The sequence below is a fragment of the Salmo salar genome, chromosome ssa05, assembly GCF_905237065.1.
Source record: "Salmo salar chromosome ssa05, Ssal_v3.1, whole genome shotgun sequence".
Lineage (NCBI taxonomy): Eukaryota > Metazoa > Chordata > Actinopteri > Salmoniformes > Salmonidae > Salmo > Salmo salar.
The window spans coordinates 37,915,942-37,942,846 of NC_059446.1; the positions used below are offsets into that span (position 1 = coordinate 37,915,942).

General features: G+C 47.2%; 1 protein-coding gene across 3 annotated transcripts; it reads right to left on the minus strand.

Annotated features, from left to right (window-relative positions):
* Positions 1-2,874: 2,874 nt before the first annotated feature.
* fgf18a (fibroblast growth factor 18a) lies at positions 2,875-12,160 on the minus strand. Of its 3 annotated transcripts, none has more exons than XM_014199833.2 (5): positions 10,537-12,160; positions 6,883-6,922; positions 6,479-6,656; positions 5,029-5,135; positions 2,875-4,803 (listed from the first exon to the last, which is right to left on the minus strand). In XM_014199833.2, the coding sequence occupies exons 1-5, from the start codon at positions 10,566-10,568 to the stop codon at positions 4,534-4,536; spliced, it is 627 nt and encodes a 208-aa protein (XP_014055308.1). In that variant the 5' UTR covers positions 10,569-12,160; the 3' UTR covers positions 2,875-4,533. The 3 variants fall into 3 exon arrangements, with proteins under 3 accessions (XP_014055308.1, XP_045574112.1, XP_014055307.1); XM_045718156.1 differs by having other exon boundaries at positions 2,875-4,800; positions 6,479-6,659; XM_014199832.2 differs by having other exon boundaries at positions 6,479-6,659.
* Positions 12,161-26,905: the final 14,745 nt, after the last annotated feature.

Genomic DNA, 26,905 nt, shown 5'->3' on the forward strand with positions numbered 1-26,905 from the left:
TTTTAAAAGTACTAGAGATGGGAGTGAAGCTTTCAAATGGAACCTAAAGTGGCTGTTGGGTTATGTTTTTTTTTTTTTTGTACCGAGTTGTACTGTAGTTTCAAATGCCAGAGTTCAAACTCCAACCTGCAGAGATTCCATGCATTGCAAATGGCACCATTCCCTATTGTCCGTGGTCAAAAGTAGTGCACTATATAAGGAATAGGGTTCCATTCATGACTGGGATAGCTGAGCCTCTTGGGTAGAGTTAGGGAGTAAATGTACTGTAGAAACAGGCTCTATACCAGTAGCCTTTATCCTTCACCAACGGATGAGTGGGTTAAACTTTTTATTTTAAGTTTGTGTTGGAGGGGGAAGAGTAGAGTGCCTGTGTTGTGGTAGAGTACCCTGTATTGCACTGAGTGTGAATAACTGGTGTCATATGGATGTGTGGGGTGGTGTAGAAATGTCTGTGTGTGTGACTGCACTTGTTTTCCTACATCTCAGGACCCCAATATCCTAACGTTTCACCCGAATGTCCTGAAAAGTTAACTTTTTGGAGAAGTCGGAACTTTTTTCAGGTCCTGAATTTTTATAATGCTATTTTAAGTGTAAGGGTTAGGTTTAGGGTTTTGGGGTTAGGAAAAATCCCGTTTTTACACTTAACTCCTGAAATTTCACAAAAATAAAGCTCTGTGTGTGAGACTGTTTAGAGAGGGAGTATGGGTGTGTGCGCTTACTCTGGGTCTGTCGGATTTTGGCCCATAATTCCTGGAGCTCTCAGGTCACAGTGCCGTTCTCACACATATTTGGCATTCTTTCCCCGAAATGATTACCATACACCTTCTACTCTGGGTTTGGCTCCGCAGAATATTTCCATCATTCCGAGTGGAACTGCAGCGATGTTCCAGAACCCCCCCTACAGTTCAGATTCCTCACTCTCATGCTCCTGCCTTCCTTGGAATCCTTGGGTACAGCCCCCCCCCGAGTCAGCTGTTTGTGTCTGCCGACGTGATTGGGTCATTCGGCAGCGACATCTCTATAAAGACCTCCCGGGAGGGATGGGGGGAGTAGGTAGTGTGTAAGAGACGTGCTGCATCTCAATAGTCCAAGGTTGGTTGCTCCCTTTCCCTTCTTCCTTTCCTTCATCGGCTCAGATGTGAAAGAACTGGACAGGTGTAAGTAACTGGCCAGTAGGCTTTGCTTAGTTTCACCTATCCTGTTTTCACAGTTCAATGCAGATTTAGGAAAAGGAAGATTCTTTACAAAAGCAGGGATGGCCAAAAACCAGCTGGAAACTCAGTAAAGCGGGGATCTCATGGCGAGAGACAGAATTTAAGAGGTAATAGAAGACGGTGAGGCAGAGAACCATGGTGGATGCCCTAATCTCCCGAAGGGGCCAAGAGGATTTAATACAGTAAATCACGATGACATTTATTGTGATGCGACCATGTTGAAGTCTCATGGTACCGCCCTGATAGAATTGTGTGTTGGGATGGTGGTGGAGGGTTGTTTGTGTGGTGGGTTAGGTGGGATGAAGGGGGTTGGGTGTCGGCCTATGTCTGTGGGTTGAGAGCAAGAATAAGAAAACTGATACTACTGCTTTGCAGAAGCCTACTGTTATTTTCCACAATGCTTTCAGATCAGTGGTCAGGATTATAAGTAGAGTAAGAAATGAAGGTTTTGTTATGCTAATATGGCCCTACAAGACCCACATGTTAATATTGTGTCAATATATTTCCAAAAAAGAAAACATGGCCACCCAAAGGAAACCTGGCGAGAAACAAAATGGTACATCAGCAGTGGCCGCACTCTCTTGTGGAAGACTTATGTTCCACATAGTTAAATAAGTAAATATTGTCCATTTATGATGATGATGATGAAGGGGTTGTTTACCTGTGTATTGGTGGAGGCTGCTGAGGGGAGGATGACTCGTAATAATGGCTGGAACAGAGCGAATGGAATGGCATCAAACACATGGAAACCATGTCACCTAAAACCCTCATAAACTTCTACAGATGCACAAGTGAGAGCATCCTGTCGGGCTGTATCACCGCCTGGTATGGCAACTGCACCGCCCACAACCGCAGGGCTCACAAGAGGGTGGTGCAGTCTGCACAACGCATCACCGGGGGCAAACTACCTGCCCTCCAGGACACCTACAGCACCCGATGTCACAGGAAGACCAAAAAGATCATCAAGGACAACAACCACCCGAGCCACTGCCTGTTCACCCCGCTACCATCCAGAAGGTGAGGTCAGTACAGGTGCATCAAATCTGTGACCAAGAGATATAAGATATTTTTCAATCTCAAGGCCATCAGACTGTTAAACAGCAATCACTAACTCAGAGAGGATGCTGCCTACATACAGACTTGATATCATTGGCCACTCTAACAAATGGATCACTAGTCACTTTATTAATTCCACTTTAATAATGATGTTTACATATCTTGCATTACTCATCCCAGATCTATATACTGTATTTTATACCATCTACTGCATCTTGTCTATGCCGGTAGGTCATGGCCCATCCATATATTTATTTGTACATATTCTTATTCCACCCCTTTACTTAGACTTGTGTGTATTAGGTAGTATTTGTGGAATTGTTAGATTACTTGTTAGATATTGCTGCAATGTCGGGAACTAGAAGCACAAGCATTTCGCCATACTTGCAATAACATCTGCTATCCATGTGCATGTGACCAATAAAATTTGATTTGATTTGTTTGATGTATTTAATACCATTCCGCTCCAGCCATTACCACGAGCCCGTCCTCCCCAATTAAGGTGCCACCAACATCCTGTGCTGTGTATAGATGCTTTATGACACAGTAGACATGTTTCTGTAAGCAGATTTACTGACTTGAGAAAGACTGCTGCACACAGAGCTGAAATAAATAAAAGAAATAATTTTATAATAATAATAATATCAACAATTATAGTAACAATCATAAAAAGATCGCTTATTTAGGTTTTTTTGTCATCTTTATATAACTTTTAATAAATTGTTCCCTTTATATTTTGTGTATAAGACTTTGGTGTTCCACTGAATGTCCTGGTAGCAGCATTCTGTATCCATGGTATCGCACAGGAGCGTCATCCCCTGGGTCGTTTCTATAGCAACGCATATATGAAGAGAAGGCACCCTTCCCCCACGCGCCCGTCATCACCCTCTGATCCTATAAGAAGAGGGTATTCTGTCCTGGCAGTGGGAATTGGGGAGGTGTCATGTCGCTGGTCTCCAGTTGTCTTTGGTTGTCATTAGATTTGGTTTGTTTTTGGTTCAGCTTGGTTTGTACATTCCAGTTTTTAAGAAAGCTTCCGTCACTTCAGTGAGTTGCTGGGGGAGGTTACCTAGGTTACCTCTAGTCCCTTTCCAGATTCCCCCCCAAATGGTCTTTGGTGCCCTTACACTCACATACTGTACATACATTCACATTCATTCACCCCAAGTCTCACAGATTCTTCTCACCAAGGGGGGGGAGACAGAGAGAAGTGCCTCAAAGCAGTCCATCCATTTTTCCACAGTGCCATTCTGTCTAGTCCCGTACTGTGGCTTGATCCCCACTCCACTGACTTCCTGTGTTCCTCGTGCTGTTTGTCCACCTGTTGCTCCACAGTTTCTCTCATGACGCCACTGTCTCATGGACTTTCAGTCTGTCCATCTGTCTGTCTCTCCTGTCTCTGTCTTTTGGTCCATTAGTAGGTATCATCCAGTGAGTCCTGGACAGCGTCAGATAGCTGTACTGGTCCAAGCCTGTGAGTAAGGTTGGGGCTATCACAGTGTAGCTAGCTTAGCTACATTTTAGCCCTCGGAAGGAGTTTAAACCCGCAGTTTCGAGATCACACTGAACTCATTCTTGTTTAGCAGAGCACTAGTGTTTACCTTAAAGCATGGCTGCTTGTTAAACCAGCAAAGTGACAGGTTTTTGTTTGTCCGTTGTAAACTAGAGATTAACTGGCCAGTGACAGTGCAATAGCACCATTATGTTCAAGCTTGGAGGTTGGAGGGAAACGAGGCCTAGACAAGTTGGAAAGCCTGGTCATCAGTTTAGCTAGCTTTCAGGGGCCTTGTCATAGTTTCTGGGTCTGGCAGGGGAGTGGGCCAGGTCGATGGGCTAGTTGGGATAGCAGGGTTATAAGCTAGTGGCCTTCAGTCAATGGACAGAGATCGTGGAGCCTGGGGCAGTGACGGCTTAGCAGGGCCAAGTGTCAAGTTAGTGGATATACTGTGGCACTAGCACAGTTAGTAAACCTACCAATCAGGGTACAGAGGAGGGTACATGTTATCCCAGTAGCGGGAAGCGTTAGGTGGGGTCAAGAGTGTGGGCGTATCACTGGCCCACTATCGATCAGCTTCAGGTTAGCCAATTAGCATGTATTAAAGTCCAGAGGAAGGGTCAATGTTATCCCATTATCGATTAGCTTCAGGTTAGCCAATTAGCATGTATTAAAGTCCAGAGGAAGGGTCAATGTTATCCCGTTAGCGATTACTGAATAAGCAGGTACAGGTGGCAGTGGATGGAGGGTAGCCATTGGCGTTAGCTGCTAGCGGGGCCCGGTGGCACGGACCCTCTTGCTCCTCTTGTTGACCGTGGTGAAGCGGAAGGGCGTGGTTTCAGGGTACTCCCCGGGCGGGAAGCGCTTCATGAAGTGGACGTCCTGCTGGTTGGGCAGCGTGTGGGGGCCGCGGCGAGGTCGCCCCCGCTTGGTGAAGCCAACGTACCAGCCTGTGTAGCGTGATGACATCAATGCGGTGTAGTGGTTCTCTAGAACCTTCTCCACAAACACGCAGTCTTCACTTTTATTACTGGCCTTCTGAGAGAACAGAGACACGAATACACACACACACACACACACACACACACACACACACACACACACACACACACACACACACACACAGAGACAAGAGGAGGCAGATCAGCAATCCATGTGAACTCAATCAATCTCAAACAAAAAAACTGAATGCTCAGGAATGCTTCCAAACAGCACTTTTTTTTGGTATATTGTTGTGATTCATGAAAACAGAAGAGGTCTCACCTTTCCCACCAGCTTGCCACGGCGGTTCATGCACAGGTAGAAGTTGGTTTCTTTGCCACGGATTCTCACCTGGCTACCAAAGGTGTCGGCCTCCACTACAAGCTGGGCTTGTGAAGGGACAGACAAAGGGACAGACAGACGTTAGAGCCACAGACAGGTAGAGCACCAAAAAACTAAAAAGGGACAGAAAATAAGGGAGGAGGAGGGACGCAACTTGACAGAGCGACGGATTATAGCCTAGGTTATACTAACAGATCAATCACGGGCAGATGGCAAAGCGAGGACAGGCAGACATTTGGGTGAGTAGATGGTTAGTTGTCAGAGAAGCCTGTTCAAAGATGGCCTTACAAGAGACTGGTCATCACAAATGGGACTCATATAAAAAAAAAAGATACAGGAAGACATGAGGACAGCCGACAGAGCGAGGCTACAGAAGAAGAAGAAGTGTAGCAAACACTGCAGGAGGGATTGTTGTTTTAAGAGTGTGTGTGTGTGTGTGTGTGTGTGTGTGTGTGTGTGTGTGTGTGTGTGTGTGTGTGTTCATCATGCCATTGTGAAGCTGATTCAGTGTATATTAAAGTACTGCTCCCCTTCTCTTGTAATAACACTGCCCTGACTCAATGTCTTTAGAGAGAGTGCTTGTGCCTGTTTTTAAAAGAAATCCCTAAAATGGTTCCTACATGACCTTAGTCAACAAAGGGGTCACAAGAAATCAATACCCTTCTCTCTCCCTCTTCTTCCCGTAACTCTCCCCTCCTCTCGCTCTCTCCCTCGTTCTGTGTTCTTTTTTCCTCTCACAATGCTTTACTGCCATTGCCTGATGGCGTTAACCACGGTCTTTCTTCTTTTGAGAAGCATTTGTCAAGAACAGATCTGCTCCTGGAGCAGTAATAAGGCTGGCCTTGAAGTGGTATGTTTGTGAAGAGCATGGTTGTGAATGGGAGAGCTGGTAACATGAACCCCATTCATCTACACAGGAACATGAACACCAGCGTTAACAGTGGGCTTTTTTTTTTCCTGCATTGATCCTCCGTGGTTTAAGAATGGGTTAGGCATAATTACAGACAAAGAGAGAAAGGGGAAGGGAGGGAGGAGTGGGGGAGGGATGGACGAGGGAGGGGAGGGGGAGGCAGCCTGCTGTTTTAAACCCAGAGAAGACAACGGGGAGGATGAAAAATCAATGGATAGATCGATGGAGGAGATGAGTTTCTAACACTGCCTAACACTCTACCTGGCAGGCTTCCCCCCCTCTCTCCTGCTTTCTTTCTCTTTCACTCTCACTCTCTCTCTCTCTCTCTCTGTGTGTCTCTCTGGTGAATCATTGAGTCAGCAGTTGGTCGATGAGGTCTTTGTGCTCCGGAGACAAGCTCCACTGCCCACTGCCAAGGCTGGGAGGATTGAGGCGTGTGTGTGCTGTGTGTGCCTGTCTGTGTGTGTGTGTGTGTCTTACCATATTTGTCTCCGTCGTCTCCGCGGGCGCTGATGCGTCTCCCCAGCACCTGGACGTGTTTGCCGCTGGTGCGGCTGTAGAGCTGGTAGACCCGGTGGTGCCGCCGGCTCATAGCGTCTCTCACCCGGGTCTGGTTCTCCACGTGCACGCTGAAGTTAACCCCATCCACGCCAAACACCTGCTGCACACACGGGACACACGGGTACCAGTAAGCATACTGCTACTGCATGTTCTCTCCTATCCCCCCACTCCCTCCATCCTTGTGGGAGGAATACGAGGACACGATGAACAGCAACACGACGCAAAAATCTGAAGGTCCTTTGTCGAGACGCGTTTATTGACATACACACACATCCATACAAACATGTACTCACACACACACACGCACATATCTAGCTTCTCACCTGCAATGGATTGCACATCACCAGCAACATCTGGATACATCTGGAAAGAGAAAATAGGTTGAGTATATCTCCGATCCAATGATTCCTCTCCTTCCGTCCGTCTGGTCCCTTCCACAACACTGAGACCTATCCTTGGGAAACCAGAGAGAGCTTCTGGCTGGACTGCGGGACTCCCGCTCCCTCAGATGTTACATTTTGATTTGACATTTTTGTCATTTAGCAGACCCTCTTATCCAGAGCAACTTACAGTAGTGAGTGCATGCATTTTCAACTGTTTTTTTGTGCTACAAGAGACAGACAGTCGCTGGTTCCCAAACCTTGTCACCCTTATTCTGATATCAGCAGAACCACCAGCCTTGACACTTGACCTAAGAAGAGGTGTCTATCAACAGACATTCTGTAGGTGTCTATCAACAGACATTCTGTAGGTGTCTATCAACAGACATTCTGTAGGTGTCTATCAACAGACATTCTGTAGGTGTCTATCAACAGACATTCTGTAGGTGTCTATCAACAGACATTCTGTAGGTGTCTATCAACAGACATTCTGTAGGTGTCTATCAACAGACATTCTGTAGGTGTCTATCAACAGACATTCTGTAGGTGTCTATCAACAGACATTCTGTAGGTGTCTATCAACAGACATTCTGTAGGTGTCTATCAACAGACATTCTGTAGGTGTCTATCAACAGACATTCTGTAGGTGTCTATCAACAGACATTCTGTAGGTGGGATTAGTTACAGGATGGGGTGGTGTGTAGTTGGCATGGCGACATGCGAGACAGACAAACAGACAGACGTCCAGGGTCAGTCGGGGACAACACCCAGAGCCTCCATGTTTTCCTCCAGCAGATGCTCCATCAGAGCAGCGGGGAAACACAGTCAGGGAAACATAGCCAGGGAAACACAGCCAGGGAAACCCTCTGACTGACTGACTGACTGACACCTCTCCCACAACCACCTCTTGACCCCTACATGACTGTACTGTGCCATTGTGGAAGTAGCCATAATATCACTTGTGCGTGCGCGTGTGTGTGCGTGCTGTGGAGAAGAACATGCACTGTCTCCCCTATCTCTCTCTTTCTCTCTCTCACTCTCTCTCTCTGTGTGTGTTCTACAATACAGCATGGTGAGGCAAGCTTGTTGAGTGAAGTGTTGCCAAATGCAGTACATACCTGTTTCTCTCTCCTCTCCTACCTGTTTCTCTCTCCTCTCCTACCTGTTTATCTCTCCTCTCCTACCTGTTTCTCTCTCCTCTCCTACCTGTTTCTCTCTCCTCTCCTATCCGTTTCTCTTTCCTCTCCTACCTGTTTTGCTCTCCTCTCCTACCTGTTTCTCTGTTACCTGCTTCTCTATTCTCTACTACCCGTTTAGCTCTCCTCTCCTACCTGTTTCGCTCTCCTCTCCTACCTGTTTCTCTGTTACCTGCTTCTCTATTCTCTACTACCCGTTTAGCTCTCCTCTCCTACCTGTTTCGCTCTCCCCTCCTACCTGTTTCTCTCCTACCTGTTTCTCTCTTCTCTCCTATCTGTTTTCTCCCTTTGTCCTTCTCACATATCTCTAGGTCTACCAGTCTCCCTCTTTCCCTTCCACTGTCCTATCTATCTCTCACTCTCTCCCCTCCCTCTCTCTCCTGTACCATGCTCAGTGTTTAGGGATGGAGGAGACTCCCCCACACACTGTCATGGCCTCACACACGCAGATGTGGAGATGTGTGCTGGATGTGTGTATGTGTGTACACACAGGGGGAGCAGGCAGCTGACAGCTGGGCTGAAGAAAAGACTGATACACTGCAGGGTGAGAGTGAGGGAGAGGTGTCTGTGTACGGGGAGAGATAGGGATGGAGTGACAGGGCGGGGAGAAAGAGAGACTACTCCTACTGTACAAGTACTGCGGCTGGAGAAAAAAGAGGGGTGTCCCCATTTTCTGTGGTGTGAGAGACAGAAAGCGAGAACGTGAAAAAGAGAACAGTCTGCCATCCATCCACTGATGCGTACTCATAGACATACATGTACCTCACTCTTGACTCACTCAACCCACATACTACAACCCACACCAACAAGAAGCCAAACTCCTTCCTATGCAACAGTACACTGATGATCTTTCCCTTAGCTGGTGTATCAGCTCATAGGGGCTGCTAACAGACGCAGACACCAGGGGAACCAAAGCTGCATTCTGCCTGCGCAGCTGTAAAAGTGGTGATGTCTGTGCATTGTGAGGACTCTCAGCTGTTAAAACATCACTGCTGCACTGCTGCCGAGGACACGGAGAGAAAAGTGCTTCAGTTCTGGATTCTACCTCTCTCTTCCAGACCACAGACACTCACAGTATGCCAGTGAGGAAATGGAGAGCAGAGAAAGCGAAGACAGAAGAAATGAAGAAGAGAGGGAGAGTAACAAAGATAGAGATGAAAAGAGACTGTAAGAGGGAGGGAAAGTTCTATAAGAGGGACCAATGGAAAACCTGGTTATCCGTTGGACCTGTGCCAAAACAAGCCTCAAGCTGTCATCATAAACCTGTGTCTCTGAAGTTCTCCCATGTTGAGTAGACGTTAAGGTAGAGTGGGCCGAAATACGGAGCTCCGGCGTGGAGCAATGGCTGAGGTAGTGGGCCTCACTGTTGAGAAATGGTTAGAGTGGTAGGCCTCAGTGCGGAGCAGTAGGCCTCAGAGCGGAGTTGTGGTTTGAAAAGCAGAGCAGTAAGTCTCAGTGGTGGTGAAAGCAGTAACAGGCCCCAGTGTGGAGCAGTGGTTAGAGTAGCAGCAGGTCCCAGCGTGCAGCAGTGTTTTCTAAAAGAATAGCACCATAGGTCTCATTGTGGTGTTGTGGTCAGAGGTGAAATAGGCCCCAGTGCGGAGCAGTAGCTCCGAGTCTAGACCGTTGAACCGATGCTTGAGTTTGTGTAGAGCAGAAATTAGCCAGGCAAGATAATATGTTGACGATCATAGACGCAACGTTTGTGTGGAGCAGAAGTTAGTAGCTGTGGTCTCGGTGAGTGAGGGGGAAATAAAAAGAGAGCCTGCATGGCAGAGGAGAAGATAACGTAGAAGAGGTGGTGGAGAAACTGTTAGGTTGTTATCCATTTATGAGAGAGAGAGAGAGAGAGAGAGAGAGAGAGGAACTATCTGGAGATGACTACCATCTGGGAGAAGTACAATGGACACAATGAAAGACAAATGAAATCCCTGGCTTCATTCTGTATCCTTTCACATAGCTGCAGTTGGCAAGTATTTCACATGTTCAATTAAATATGGTTGCAGACTATGATCAAAAGATAGTTTGGGATAGTGGAGGATTCAATGCAATATATTACTCTACTGTACATCATATAGACCGAGATCCAATTGAAATGGTCAACATCTACACCAGTAATAAACAGTTATAAAAGTGTTTATGACAAGTCCTATGGGTGGCACAGCCCCAACCTTGACCCAGTGACCCTGACTCAATAGCCAATCACCTTCTTTGACACGTTTCTATGGTGACCGATGGGAAGAGATGAGACGTCGAAAACCCAGGCCAGAACATCCATGAATCATGCCCATCAAAAACTGCCGTGTCCATATGGTCAAAGACTAAACAACACACTGCAACAATCAAACAGAATGTGCTTATATGGCAATAACATTCTTGATAAATGGTTAGAGGGACTTACAAGACAGCCAGCGTGGAGAGAAGGGACCGCATCGCTTCCCCCCTCCACTAAGGAACTTCGCCCAGAGTCAATCGCCTCGCTCGGTCAGAGCCGGTCCGACAGTCCGGAGAGTTCACTTGTGTGTTTATAATCCGCTGGACGGAGTGGAGGGTCAAAGAGTCAGCGGACACTCCCGTTGGCATCGGCGGCGTGGGTGTGAGGGCGCGGGCAGGGCGGGTTGTGGGGCGGGGGTGGACCGTGCCACTATGACTGGAGGGCTACCTCGCTTGGCTGTCACGGTGGCCGGTGCAACGGGGAGGGGCGGGGCGCGGGGGGAGGTTAGGTCATCAAACAGTTGCGCACCTCCGGGCTGGAGAGGAACAGGTGAAAGCGCGTTCACGACTCATAGAGGCTAAACTCCAATTGACTCACCTGCTACGTATCAATAATGAAACTAATGTCAGTCAAAATCACTCCAATGTGATTTAGTGACGATGTTTTCTCCCGGTAATCTTATGCGTAATCCACGTTCGTATTGGTGTTTTAGTGCGACAATAAAGCGTATACTAGGTCAATAACTTTATTCTGAGAGAACTCCACATTAGAGACGAATTTGAAGAGATGAGGCGCAGAATGAGGGATGGTAAAAGGAGGAGTGGTGGTCTGGACGCAGGCTGGAGCACGTCTAAGGTCTCTAGTCCCTGCGAGGCAATGCCAGGCGCTGCGGGAGGTGGGGTACCTGGACGGGCTGGAGGCTAGGGCGGCGTGAAGAAGGGGCCTCTGCGGGCGCCGGGTGCTGCAGGGCGGGCTCGGTCATGGCTGCGACCCCACGATGGGTCACGAAGTCTCTGGCCCCGGGGACACCGAACAACAGTGTCAAATAATGTGGATAAGAGCCCGTAGCGGTCCAGCTCAGACGGAGATGGAGAGAGTTGAATGAAAGGGAGGGGAGGGAGATAGAGAGAGAGGTAGGGATGGAGGGAGGGGGAGTTGGAGAGGATGGGAACAGCTGTGACTGGGTGGCGGACCCAGCCACCCGCGACAGCACGGAAATGACAGGCGCTCTCTGCACCTGATTTCTCGGACTTCCCCGGCCGTTTCAACCGCTGGTTGCCTGGCTGCGGTCCTCCCTGAGCTCCGGCACAATACCAGCCAAAACAGAGCGCGATGACATCACCTCAAAAATGTTTGAAGGAAAAAATGCAATCCGATCTTTTTAGTAATTTTTTAAACGTAGAAAGTTAGCAGTTTTCCTGTAAAGCCACCAAAGTCTGGGTGGCTCAGTTGGAACCGACCGTTGCAGTGCAGAAGAGACAGGTCTACTTCTCCTGTTTGTAAAGAAATACAAGTGAATGCATGCGCTTCAACGACGTTTACCTAATCACATTGACAGATCACCCCAGAACCTGCACCGTCTCTCCCCTCTCCTTCTCTCTCTCTCTCTCTCTCTCTCTCACAGCCTCCCTCTTTCATTCAGTGACGAGAGGAAAGCACAGGAGAAAATACGGAAAGAACACAGCTGCGTCTATTCTCCAGCTACAGCATGTATATAAAAAGTGTTTTCCTTCCGCAAAAAGCTCGTCTTTACCGTGGATGGGAGTGCTGTAAGGGAGAGGCGAGTCAGTCGGCAGGCACAAACCTCCAAGAAAAAAAACAGAACAAGATTTTAACAGCCGTGGATCAATCCACCCCTCCCTCCCACCACCAGACCCCCCCCTCTCGCGTCTGCTCTCTCTCTCTCCCCCGCTTCCCCTCTTTCTCTCCCTCTCTCTCACACACACACACTTATTGGATCAAAATGAGATTAGTCAGTCGCTATGTGATGCCGACCAACTACACCAAAGGCTGGAAATGTTGGAAATGTCACTGGCTGCAACAAAGGAAGGGGGAACAGGGCTTCGTTTTTACAAATCTCCACAAAACACGGGTTTATGTGGGTTTCTCTGCGCTTTTTGGCACCTTTCACTAGTCATTGGGGAATAACAGGGGCGAGTCACTTTTGCCCTCCGATTACTTCTCACCTCAGTTAAAAAGAAACCCGACCATTGCCATCCCTCTGCCCCTGACCCATGGTGGGGAGTGTGGGCTGAGGCGAGACCGCCAGAGCGGGGTGGGGGGCACGACTAGCAGAGCAGACCCTCCAAGTAAATAATTAGCGCTTTGAAAAGTGATGTTTTGTGACTCTTCGTTTCATAACTTATAACTTAAACCTTGAGGGGAAAATGAAACAGAGAATGAGAGACAGTCCGCTTGAAAAGCGGGAGGGCGGTATGTAAGCATGGACTCGGATCCAAAACGAACATTTCTCAGGGATTTCGGCAGCAACGCCCGCTCTGCGCTCCCAACCCTCCCTCTCACCGCCACAGAACCGCAGACGGTCAGCCAAGCCAACACAACACTCATTCCATACCTTTCATTCACACACACACACACACACACACACACACACACACACACACACACACACACACACACACACACACACACACACACACACACACACACACACACACACACACACACACACACACACACACACACACACTGCAGGAGAGATTGGGTTCTCACTCGCTTGTGTGGGGTGGGGGGGCAGATATGAAATGGGGGGGGCAGATATCTTGGCTTTTCAAAGTTGCTCGCTCACGCGCAGACACACACACACACACACACACACACAGGCTACGTGGCTTCATAGTGCTGGGTAGGGGTACTGTGGTTGACTGGCTTTTAAGTCATGCTCAATAGAAGAGCTCCTGGCCCTCCTCTCCTACTGGCCCTCTTCCCCTCCCTGCACCTGTGTCTGGGTGGATAGTTTGCTCCTCTGGCCTGCCTGGTGTCCAGCTAGCCAGGCCAGGGCAGGAGGGCACTTATTTTTAACCACCTGGTTGACCACAGCCCGCTGGACACCAGGTTCAAACAGACGCACACCGCTGCTGCTACAACACACCACAAAGGGAGCACGTGGCGTCCGTTTGCTCCAGCTTGCCCTCGGTCATTTGTGCTATATTAACATGCTCTTTATTAGACTGACCACAGAGCTGCAGAAAGGCCTCATCATGAGGAGTGACTTCAGGGAGTCTATTTCACTTTGAGCGCCTTTTGTGGGTATCTAGCTTTGCAGTGGTATAAGAAAGGCGTCACCTTGATGAATTAGTTTTTGATGTGCTGGCTGACAGCCGTTGTGTAGTCAGCTAACCAACAGATGCAATTTTTTCGAATGGGCGAAAGATAAGTCTAGAGCGAAATAGTCAACTGAAATATGAGACCACATCTAAAAGTTCCTCAGGGCTTTCATTTGTCTACCTTACACACGTTTATATTTTTCTTCCTTTTTTCCCCCTCTCTCTCCTTCTCTTCCTCACCCTCTGTCACGTAAGTCTTTCCCTCATTCATTTTCTGCCTTCCCTATCTGTCTCTTTAATCCCCCTCTGTCTTTTTTTTATCACCTCCCACTGTCGCTCTGTTTGCAGCGAGGGAGTGTATTGATCGCCCATGTCCTTGCTTCTGCAGCTCCTGGCTATTGATCTTCAGCTAAGATGTTTTAAATGCGTGCGCACACACACGCACACGCACAGGGTCATGTATAGAAATGCTCAGTCGCCCATTATGTTGGCTACCATGGCTAGAAGAAGAGATCTCAGTGACTTTGAAAGTGGGGTCTCAAAGGAACACAGGGGGTTTAACAAAGGTGCGTGTGTGAGAGATGACGCTGCAGTGGATAGCAGCTGTTTTATGGGCTACAGACCTATTGTGTGTGTTTTTTTTAATGCCCGATCTTAGCATTTTTGCACATAAGGTCTCTGCCATTATTTTCAATGACCGAAAACATCTTCAGGACAACATATCCCAACCCGAAGCCATGGGGCGGCAGGTAGCCTAGTGGTTAGAGCGTTAGACTAGGAACCGAAAGGTTGCAAGTTCAAATCCCCGAGCTGACAAGGTACAAATCTGTCGTTCTGCTCCTGAACAAGGCAGTTAACCCACTGTTCCTAGGCCATCATTGAAAATAAGAATTTGTTCTTAACTGACTTGCCTAGTTAAATAAAGATTTAAAAAAATAACAGGCAACATCTGAGCGGAACACTAATCCGGATGCTTCTAAGAAATCCTGCTATGACCTCCCACAAGCCAGCAAAGTGGTAATACAGGACTAAGATTGAATCCTACTACGCTGGCTCTGATGCTTGTTGGATGTGGCAGGGCTTGCAAACCATCATGGATTTAGAAAGGTAAACCCAGCTGCAAGCTGCCCAGTGATGCAAGCCTACCAGATTAGCTAAATAACAGGCAAGCAACACTGAACCATGTATGAGAGCACCAGCTGTTCTGGGCGACTATGTGATCTCACTCTCCGTAGCCAATGTGAATAAGGTCTTTAAACAGTCACAAGGCCGCAGGGCCAGACGGATTACTAGGACGCATATTCAGAGCATGCGCTGACCAGATTACTAGGATGCATGCGCTGACCAGCCGGCAAGTTTCTTTACTGATATTTTCAACCTCTCCCTAGCCCAATCTGTAATACCTGCATGTTTCAAGCAGACCACCATAGTCCTTGTGCCCAAGAACACCAAGGTAACCTGTCTAAATGACTATCCCCTTGTAGCACTCACATCTGTAGCCAAGAAATGCTTTGAAAGGCTGGTCTTGGCTCACATCAACACCATCATCCCAGACACTTTGGACCAACTCCAATTCACATACTGCCCCAACAGATCCAAAGAGGACACAATCTCTATTGCACTCCACACTGCCCTCTCTCACCTGGATAAGATAAATGCCTATGTGAGAATGTTGTTCATTGACTACAGCTCAGCGTTCAACACCATAGTGCCCTCTCATCACTAAGCTCAGGACCCTGGGACTGTACACCTCCCTCTGCAACTGGATCCCGGACTTCCTGAGAGGCCGCCAGGGTAGGCAACAACACACCTGCCATGCTGACCCTCAACATGGGGGCCCCTTAGGGTAGAATGCTTAGTCCCCCACTGTCCTCCTTGTTCACCCGAGACTTCACGACTCCAACACCATCATTACATTTGCTGACAATACAACAGTGGTAGGCCTGATCACCGACGACGATGAGGCCACCTATAGGGAGGAGGTCAGTGACCTGGCAGGGTGGTACCAGGACAACAACCTTTCCCTTAACGTCAGCAAGACAAAAGAGCTGATCGTGGACTACAGGAAACGAAGGGCCGAGCTCGCCCCATCCACATCAATGGGGCTGTACTCGAGTGGGTCGAGAGCTTCAAGTTCCTCTGTGTCCACATCACTAAGGAATTAACATGGTCTGCACACACCAACACAGTCGTGAAGAATGCACGACAACGCCTCTTCCCCCTCAGCAGGCTGAAAAGATTTGGCATGGGCCCTAAAAAGTTGTACAGCTACACCACTGAGAGCATCTTGACTGGCTGCATCACCCCTTGGTATGGCAACCGCTTGGCATCCGACCGCAAAGCACTACATCACTAAGGGCCGAGCTCCCTGCCATCCAGGAACTCAATACCAGGCGGTGTCAGAGGAAGGCCCTAAAAATTGTCAAAGACTCCAGCCACCCAAGTCATAGACTGTTCTCTCAGCTACCGCACGGCAAGTGGTACCGATGCACCAAGTCTGGAACTAACAGGACCTTGAAGAGCTTCTATAGCCAAGTTATCGTTACTCATTGCGTTATTCCTTGTGCTAATATTTTTCGAATTTTCTCTGCATTGTTTGGAAGTAATCGTTTCACTGTTAGTCTACACCTGTTGTTGAAGAAGCATGTGACAAATGACATTTGATTTGATGTGTGTGTGTCTCAGTCACCAGATCTCAACCCAACTGAAGAGTTATGGGAGATTCTGGAGTGGCTCCTGAGACTGTTTTCCACTACCATAAAAAAAATAAGAAATGATGGAATTTCTTGTGGAAGAATGGTGTCGCATCCCTCCAATAGATTTTCAGACACTTGTAGAATCAAGGCGAATTGAAGCTGTTGGTGGCCCAACACCCTATTAAGACACTCTATGTTGGTGTTTCCTTCATTTTGGAAGTTACCTGTAAGTCTCACTTTCAGATATAGACCAACCGACACTCACACACTTCTCAAACAAAGAGACACACTCCAGCGTATATTTTGCATATACCCTCTCCCTGATTTGAATAGACTTGGCATTGATGGACGCTATGCCTTTGTGTTCCTCTCTCTACTCATTATTAAAGTGAATGAGAGCATGTGTGTGTAGTCCAGTGGCTGCTGCTGTGTGGGTCTGACCCTTGCTCTGCCTTTCTTTCTTTCTTTCTCTCTTTCTCTCTCTCTTTCTCTCTTTTCTTCCTTCCTTTCTTTCTGTCTCTGTCTGTCTTTCTTTCTTTTCAGGGATGAGGATGACCAACCAGCCAGATCTGCAGGCTGCTGCCTCCTTAGGGCCATTCCATCTAGCAATTAACATCGATCAGTGCTCGTCAATACTGCCAGCGCCCAGACAAAGACCCAGGGTGCATTGCGTGAGCCTGCCCTTTCTCTATCACGCTAGAACAAATCCCCAAACAGCGCTCTGATTATATGAGGGCATTCTGGCTTGACCCCAAGGTCAATATGGAGGCTAGAGCACTAGGCTCTTGATACGACCAGAGACACAAGGTTTTCCTGACCATGTGACCTGACCTGGATAAACTCTGGGTCCTAACTATAGTCTTTAGGATAGGTTATACCCTATGATATTGGTAGAGCCCGGAGTATTTCATTGACAGATCACAAGGTGAGGTAAAACTTCTGGCCCCAGCTGTGAGGTCACAGGTTAGAGCCCTTCATTGATCACGACAGGAGGGTCCTCTGGTAAATAGGGGTTAGCAGAGACAAGTTTGGAAGGTGAAGGGTATGGGTTTATTTTGGGATGGTTACTGGTTAGGCCAGGTATAGTTGGTTAGGCCGGATCCCCCTCAATTGCTACAAGGACACTGCTATCTCCAGGATTTGTTGGTTTTAGGTTGGTCTAGTGCAAAGGCTTATACTCTTAAAGGGATACTTCGGGATTTTGGCAATGAGGCCCTTTATCTACTTCCCTAGAGTCAGATGAACTCGTGGAGACCATTTTTATCTCTGTGTGAAGTTTGAAGGAAGTTGCTGACTAGCACTAGCACAATTATTATCTTCCGGTCGTTGCGCTAACGCTAGTTAGCATCGACTCACAAAACGACCTCTAACTTCCTTTATACTGGACATAGAGACATAACAATGGTATCCACGAGTTCATCTGACTCCGGGGAAGTAGATAAATGGCCGTGTCAAAAATCCTTAAGTCTCCCTTTAACTTTGAAAGACTGATGGATTGGGTTATTTTTTTTGGGGGGGGTTGGGGAACAGTGCCGTGTGTGTGATCTTTGGACAGCGTGCTGTGTGGTTTTCATTAATACGTGACCCCCTCTGGTCAGATGGTGAGATATCAGCCTAACATCGGTTCCTGGGATAGATATCCCCGCTCTGTTAATTACGAGCCAAGTCTCAGCCGTTCCCCAACGTGTCAATGTATGAGACACTTAATAAAGCGGCTTTGATGACCGGGGCTCTTCTTACGAAATGTTTTTGTACATTCGAGTTGTGGAATGTGCACAGTGCGCTGGCTTTGAAATGGGAACCTGTTCACCACTTGTCCACGTCTGGAAGATGAGATCCCCCAGCAGCTGCGACGGCGCGACACCAGGAATTAATTAACGAGGGCCGTTTGTGCGATACCGCGCTGCAAGAGATGAAGAGAAATGAGAAATATTGTTTTCATTAGCGGCGATGTTGGTGGCATACAGAGCCTGGTCTGGTTCTCTTGCTTTCAGTGAGATTAATACTGAACATTTGCGTTCCATGTCCGGGAATCCGACGCAGCTGTTGTTGGAAAGTGTCTATACATAGACCAGCTGAGTGCTGGAATAACTTTTCTTTGACACTTTCAAGCTGAAGTGTTTCATGCTTGTTTGGAATCATGTCAGCAGGGTTCTTCATGATTAGTTATTCATCTCCCTCTACGTTCTCACAGTCAGCCATATCTCATTATAGACAGGCGGTGATGGACTGGGACCAGAAGTCAGCCAGGAAACACACTGGCCCATTTCTTCCCTTGAGGCCCCCCCATTATTAGTCAAATAATTATCATTTTGCACAAAAAAAGCACAATTAAGACTGGCCCACTGGGCTAACTATGGACCAGCCCATCTGGCATTTGCCAGAATTGCCCAATGGCCAATCCGTCTCTGCTTACAGGCTGTAGTAGGTAGGCCCTTTAGCCTCCCCATATAAGGCCTGACTATGCAGCCTTTAGTGAAATCTGTGTGTTATTGAATAGTGATGGTATAGCAAATTCTAGTATCACTGGGCTCTCAACTGCAATCTAGTGAGTTGCAGTAGAATGCCAGTCATGGCTACTGGTTGGATGTAGTTTAGGGTGTGAGGCTGCACTGTATTTTTGGACGTAGTCAGTTGTAGTGTATGAGGCTTGTGGCTGCTGTGTGCATGGAGATTGTGTGTGTAAGGCGTGTGCTGCGGTGTGTGTGAGTGTTTGTACGACTCGCGGCTGCACTGTGGTTGTGTAAGTGTGTAACGCTTGTGTCTGCGGTGTGTGTGAGGTTGTATGCTAAGGTTATGCGAGTGTGTAATGCTCGTGGCAGCAGTGTGTGTGTGTGTGTGTGTGTTCTGCTACACTGTTAATGATGATGTGAATAGCAGCTGTGGTTTATGTTGGAGGCTGATCCTGGTTGTTGCTGTTTCATGTTCTGACGACGATGGAATCTACGGACCTCTAAAACCAAGCTTCTCTCCTCGTCCTCTCCTCCCTCTTCCTCTCTACTCCTCCTTTTGATTCTCTCCTCTTCCTGTATTTTTCCTCCCTCACCGTTGCCCTTTCCCCTTCCTCTCTTCCCCACCTTCTTTCTCTCATTCTGTTATTTATTTGGTATTTATTTTGCTCTCCCTGCCCCCTTAGCCTTGCCACCGGGCAGAGGAGGAACTGTAATGTTTATGAAACCCTTTAATGTACTATGTAATTACCCTGGCAACACTTCTCATCATTACTCAGGCCAATAAAGCACCTTCGAATTGACATGTCGGAGAGAGAAGGGGGGGGGGAAGAAGGACATAATACACACCCTTTCCACCCCCCCCAACCTCCCCTTCTCTCTCGTCTTTCCTCTGTCTCTCAGTTGGTTCATGTCGCATCTTTTCTTTCATTTTTTCCCCCATCCGCCGCATCCCCTTTCTTCCTTCTGCATACCCTCCTCCCTCCCTCCCCCTTGTTCTCTCTCTCTCTCTCTCTCTCTCTCCGTGCCCCTCCCTTCTCACCCTGACTCAAGCCAAATGCCCAGGTGGTAGTCAATTACAGCACATTTATTTTTTGGGAAAAACAAAGGCATTCTTTAGCCTGGTCTAGAGAGACTATTTTTGGGAAGGCCTGTCTGTTTGTGAATGAAGGTACAAGCCATGAGAAAGGGAGAGTGAAAGACTGAGAAAGAGAGAGAGAGAGAGGAATGGAGGAAGAGAGGGGCACTTGAGACAGACTGAGATTAAGTGTTTGCTTGTGAGTAAGACCTCCTCCACATCAGCAATAAACACACCCTTTCACCATTCACACTAACACTCCCACCCACACACCTCTATGTACCTCCGGGCACAACCTCCCACTTAAACGGCTCTACCCTTATGCTGAAACCCTGAGCTCTTCTCTTGTTAGCACTTATGCTAAGGCCTCAAGCCTCTCTCTACCTCGATCGCTAATGCTAAACCCTCAAGATCCCTTCCCTATGGTTGTCATACTAAGGCCCTTCCTTAGTTCTGTCTTCACTCATTTGAAGCCTAAAACTCCACACCCTCCTCTCTTTCTCGCTCTGCAAAAGCCCTCGTTTGTAAGACAAATATTATAACAAATTAAGCAGCAAAACAATGGGCTGGTGTCGGCCTGACGTCAGCCTGCATTTCATTAGCAGCGCTAGACTAACGCGTTCCATATGGAGTAGCAGCCCGCGGCGGGGTAGCCCCCCGCTGCCCAGCCCAGTCAAGCCCAGCCCAGCACGGCTCAGCTCATCTCAGCCAGGCTCCTCTGCCACGGGCCCCTGCCTCCACCGACCCCCAGCCAGCCCCCGGCCCTGACGGCCCCCACCATTATGTCATCTTTAATTTGGGCTTGTCACACATCACCTGACACCTACCCCCGTCATGCCGTAACCTTTTGTCCCGTTGGAGAAAAAAAATGTCTCTGGTTTTCTCTCTTCTCTCGGCCTGTCTCTGTCTTTTCCCCCCTCTTTCTTTTGCTCACCCTTTTTCTCTGTCTGTCAGCGTCTGTTTCGGTGACTGCCTTTCCCCCTGTCCTCCTCCTCCTTCCTCCTCCTCCTTCCATCTCCGTACCCCACCTGCCACCCCCTCTGCCCTTTGTTATTTTAAAAGAGGCAGAGTTCAGGGAAACAACAGAAAAAGAGAGACATGTTTACCCTTTCTGATGGCACCTCCTCCATCTTCTCTGTCACTCGTTCCCTTTTTCCACAGCCTGGCTGAGGGGCAGACAGTGCTCTGACAGACTTATGGGATGACAATGAAATACAGAAAGTGACAGACAGATGGAATGTGACAGAATTCTGGAATGGGACAGAAACATAGAATGTGACAGAGTTGAGGAATGGGACGTCAATTTGTAAGGGATAATGGAGTGGGACAGGCAGGGCCGGCTCCAGGCATAAGTGACATAAGCGGTCGCTTAGGGCTCCAGGCCACTAGGGGGCCCTTTATTTTTAGTATTTTTTTTTGGGGGGGGGGGCCTCAGAGTTACAATAGTAGAATAGACAAGGCACAAGTTCGAAATTTGGTTGTGAATCAGCATTTTTTCTCTTGTTATGTCAGTCACTGACTGTTATGTCAGTCAATTAGCCATGTCAGATAACAATTTTTATATTGGTAAATTAGTCTAGCCGGCTATCTAGACTTGTAGTAATCATGACAAAATACCGACCAGTCACACAGGGCATGTGCCCAGAGGCACTTACCTACAGGGGGCACCTGTAGATTTGGTTAGCCGCTCTCACTCAATTCATGGCAAAATGTGAAAAAAACTGAAAAAGTATCTCTCCACTCCATGGCAAAATGGGTAGAATTGCAGGAAATGAGCTGTATTCAGTGTGGCAGAGTGGGAAATTGTGGTGACCCGGCGTCCAAGTAAGCTACATGTAGCTATGTATGTGAAAAACATTTAATCACAGGTAAGAAAGACATTTAACTTGTTTAGTATAGTCCGTTTGTAATTTCACTCACATCTATATAGTCCGTTTGTAACTCCACTCACATCTATATAGTCCGTTTGTAACTCCACTCACATCTATATAGTCCGTTTGTAATTTCACTCACATCTATATAGTCCGTTTGTAACTCCACTCACATCTATATAGTCCGTTTGTAATTTCACTCACATCTATATAGTCCGTTTGTAACTCCACTCACATCTATATAGTCCGTTTGTAATTTCACTCACATCTATATAGTCCGTTTGTAACTCCACTCACATCTATATAGTCCCTTTGTAATTTCACTCACATCTATATAGTCCGTTTGTAACTCCACTCACATCTATGTAGTCCGTTTGTAATTTCACTCACATCTATATAGTCCGTTTGTAACTCCACTCACATCTATATAGTCCGTTTGTAACTCCACTCACATCTATATAGTCCGTTTGTAACTCCACTCACATCTATATAGTCCGTTTGTAACTCCACTCACATCTATATAGTCCGTTTGTAATTCCACTCACATCTATATAGTCCGTTTGTAACTCCACTCACATCTATGTAGTCCATTTGTTTGTGTTGTTGGTCTTGGCTAGCTTAATGTTCCCGGTAGGTAGCTAGCTAGCACTGACTCACGTGGCTGCCAGCGCCGTCATGAAAAGGGGCATGAGGGAAGCCCTACAATAGTATGTTTTTCTAAGTAGTGAGAACGGTAGGGAGCAGGCAGTGTTGAAAAACAAGCAGACAACAAGAACATAGCTTTTGAAAGAGGTCAAGTTTTTGCTGTGAGACAATGGGGTAACCAAGGTGACCATGGGTGGTTTTCCCCCAAGGCGGGCGGTGCCGTGACGTTCTATCTAATACCGACTGGGAGTATACACAAGGTGCAAGTTCAAAATAGGGTTGTGGATCAGCAATTTATTTTCTTGTTATGTCAGTCACTGACAGACACTCAATCAGCCGTTTCAGCTAACAGTTTTTGGGGTTGGTAAGTTAGTTTAGCCAGTGAACTTGTAGTAATCATGCCCAAATACCTCCAGGGGGCTCACAATTTAGTTATCGCTGCCCCATGGCAAAACGAGTAGAATTGCATGACATTTTCTCTCTGCCGCCAAGAGAGGGGGCCACTAAAATGTGCGAGTGTGTGTGTGTGTGTGTGTGGGGGGGGGGGGCAGAATTGTGCGGCCCTGGAGACAGAATTGTGGAGAGTGGCAGGGCCATAGAATGTGACAGGATTCTGGAAGGTGATAGAAGTTTAGAAGTTGATGGAGGTGGGGAGAGGGAGAGGGAGAGGGAGAGGGAGAGAGAAGTACAGAGAAAGCAGTGACAGCAGGAAAGTAACATGAGGAGAAGAATGTGGTTAGCCCTAGAGAGAAGAATGGGTCTTGATAAGGGACGTGTTGATAGCTGATGCCGTGTGTGTGCGCGTGTGCGTGTGTGTGCAGCGTTGCTTGGTGTCTCTGGTAGCCGTCCGTCATCGCTGTGTTCCCCAGGTTTGCAGTGTTGGTTAGGCATGTTGGCTCCGTCTAGGGCCTGAGAGCACTTCACTGGGACGTGCGTGCCTGTATAGCGGATCGTAAAAGATCCAGCACTATAAAACTTAGCGATAGACCCGTTTTAGACTCCTAAAAACACTGCTTTCCACTTTATGTGTTGATTTGCAATTGTAGACTTTTACCTTTTAGTTGTTGATGAGACAAATCCAAGAAAGCACATTGTCATTTCCATTCCGAAAGGACTACGTCTGCTGTGGTCTTCGGACTGGAAATGATGTCTGACTGAATTGAAGATACAAGCCATTCTTCCTCATCACAGATTAGCATCTGTTCAGTGTTCTGTCTGTAAACTCAATGGTCTATTGTTCCATTAGAGTACCATAGAGGTCAAGTGGTAGGTAACATTGTGGTGTGATCATAGGTGTGTCTGGTGAGTTTTGGAGTGTTTGGTAGCTTGGTATGTTCAGTAGCGTGGTGTGTGTGTGTGTGTGTGTGTGTGTGTGTGTGTGTGTGTGTGTGTGTGTGTGTGTGTGTGTGTGTGTGTGTGTGTGTGTGTGTGTGTGTGTGTGTGTGTGTGTGTGTGTGTGTGTGTGTGTGTGTGTGCGTGTGTGTGTTGGCACGCCCGAAGGGTTGTCGGTTCAGTTGCTCACGCTGGTTGGAAGTTTATGAGCAGTATTTTCCGGCTTGCATGACTTAGCGTTTGAAAATCTTCTCACACCCAACATAAACACACACACACACGCATACATACACACACGCATGCGTACACACACATTGTTGCTCTTGATGATATTCCATGGTATGGTAGCTGTGGCGTATAGATGTGTGCATAAAACACACCAGCCACTCTTTATGAGGCTCAGATGATGTCAGATGAGTCCTGTTGTTTTTCTCACCCCCCTCTCTGTCTGAGCCAATAGAAACACAGGAGAGGGTGTGTGGTGAGAGTGATGATAGGCCTGAGGTTGGTTTTCACCCCCTCTCTGTCTGAGCCAATAGAAACACAGGAGAGGGTGTGTGGTGAGAGTGAGGATAGGCCTGAGGTTGGTTCTCACCCCCCTCTCTGTCTGAGCCAATAGAAACACAGGAGAGGGTGTGTGGTGAGAGTGAGGATAGGCCTGAGGTTGGTTCTCACCCCCCTCTCTGTCTGAGCCAATAGAAACACAGGAGAGGGTGTGTGGTGAGAGTGATGATAGGCCTGAGGTTGGTTCACATACTGATGCTTATATAAACATTCAAACGAACTGTCACACAAGCATGTCCTTGCATTTGTAATATTGTTATGTACATACAGTACCAGTCAAAAGTGTGGACACACCTACTCATTCAAGGGTTTTTCTTTATTTTTACTATTTTATACACTGTAGAATAATAGTGAATACATAAAAACTATTAAATAACAGATGGAATCATGTAGTAACCAAAAAAGTGTTAAACAAATCAAAATATGTTTTGTATTTGAGATTCTTCAATGTAGCCACCCTTTGCCTTGATGACAGCTTTGCACACTCTTGGCATTCTCTCAACCAGCTTCATGAGGTAGTCATGGAATGCGTTTCAATTAACAGGTGTGCCTTGTTAAAAGTTAATTTGTGGAATTTCTTTCCTTCTTAATGTGTTTGAGCCAATCAGTTGTGTTGTGACAAGGTAGGGGTGGTGTACAGAAGACAGCCCTATTTGGTAAAATACCATATTATGGCAAGAACAGCTCAAATAAGCAAAGAGAAATGACAGCCATTCATTACTTTAAGACATGAAGGTCAGTCAATATGGAACATTTCAAGAACTTTGAAAGTTTCTTCAAGTGCAGTCGCAAAAACCATCAAGCGCTATGATGAAACTGGCTCTCATGAGGACCGCCACAGGAAAGGAAGGCCCAGAGTTACCTCTGCTGCAGAGGACAAGTTCAGCCTCAGATTGCAGTCCAAATAAATGCCTCACAGAGTTCAAGTAACAGACACACCTCAACATCAACTGTTCAGAGGAGACTGCGGGAATCAGGCCTTCATGGTCGAATTGCTGCAAAGAAACTACTACCAAAGGACACCAATAAGAAGAAGAGTCTTGCTTGGGCCAAAAAACACGAGAAATGGACATTAGAGCGGTGTAAATCTGTCCTTTGGTCTGATGAGTCCAAATCGGCGTGTCTTTGTGAGACGCAGAGTAGGTGAACGGATGATCTCCGCATGTGTGGTTCCCATCATGAAGCATGGAGGAGGAGGTGTGGGGGTGCTTTGCTGGTGACACTGTAGTGCTTTATTTACAATTCAAGGTATACTTAACCAGCATGGCTACCACAGCATTCTGCAGCGATACGCCATCCCATCTGGTTTGCGCCTCCAGGCTGTGTAAGGGATATTTGACCAAGAAGAAGAATGATGGAGTGCTGCATCAGATGACCTGGCCTCCACAATCACTCATCCTCAACCCAATTGAGATGAGTGAAGGAAAAGCAGCCAAGAAGTGCTCAGCATATGTGGGAACTCCTTCAAGACTGTTGGAAAGGCATTTCTCATGAAGCTGGTTGAGAGAATCCCAAGAGTGTGCAAAGCTGTCATCAAGACAAAAGGTGGCTACTTTGAAGAATCGAAAATATAAAATATCCTTTGATTTGTTTAACACTTGTTTGGTTACTACATGATTCCATTATGTATTTCATAGTTTAGATGTCTTCATTACTATTCTACAATGTAGGAAATAGTAAAAATAAAGAAAAACCCTTGAATTAGTAGGTGTGTCCAAACTTTTGACTGGTACTGTACATACAAAAGAATGTATGCACATTCACATTAAAAAAACATGCATAAACTCAGTCTCTTGAGCACACACATGCACGCAGGGTGGGCGTACAGACGTACACACACATACACACACATGCCAAAAGTCCTTTCTGATCTCCAGCTGGGGTCCCAGCTGCAGTGATGTCATCGCTTGTTGCCACTTTGGTGATTGTGACTCTTACTCAAAGCAGAGAACTTTGATTCTGTTTCAAGACCAGTCACAGTGCAAGAGCACACACACACACACACACACACACACCCACTGACAGGCAAACACACACACTGACAGGCTCACACACACACACACACACACACACACACACACACACACACACACACACACACACACACACACACACACACACACACACACACACACACACACACACACACACACACACACACACACATATTGGACAGGGACACACTCCTTGTCATAGGTAATGCATGTACAGGAGATGAAGAGTAAAGCAAAAATGTATTCCCAAGAGAGCTGTACTTTTGTGTTCGTGTGTGTGTGTGTGTGTGTGTGTGTGTGTGTGTGTGTGTGTGTGTGTGTGTGTGTGTGTGTGTGAATACTGAAGGTTTGATATGAGAGCAGAGATAAGAGATGTGGGAATATCTCCTCCGCGTCTCTCAAAGCTATCCCCAAATACATCCTTCATATCTCTCTCTCTCTCTCACACACACACACACACACACACACACACACACACACACACACACACACACACACACACACACACACACACACACACACACACAACTGAGCCAAGTCTTTATCATATTTATCTCTCTCTCTCTCACACACACACACACACACACACACACACACACACACACACACACACACACACACACACACACACACACACA

Excerpts from the sequence above, each read along its gene's own strand:
- fgf18a (XM_014199832.2), bottom strand. The coding sequence starts at position 10,568 with ATGCGGTCCCTTCTCTCCACGCTGGCTGTCTT. Across the intron at positions 5,136-6,478 it reads AGACGACGGAGACAAATATG|CCCAGCTTGTAGTGGAGGCC; the intron begins GTAAGACACACA and ends TCCCTTCACAAG. Across the intron at positions 4,804-5,028 it reads GTGGCAAGCTGGTGGGAAAG|AAGGCCAGTAATAAAAGTGA; the intron begins GTGAGACCTCTT and ends CTGTTCTCTCAG.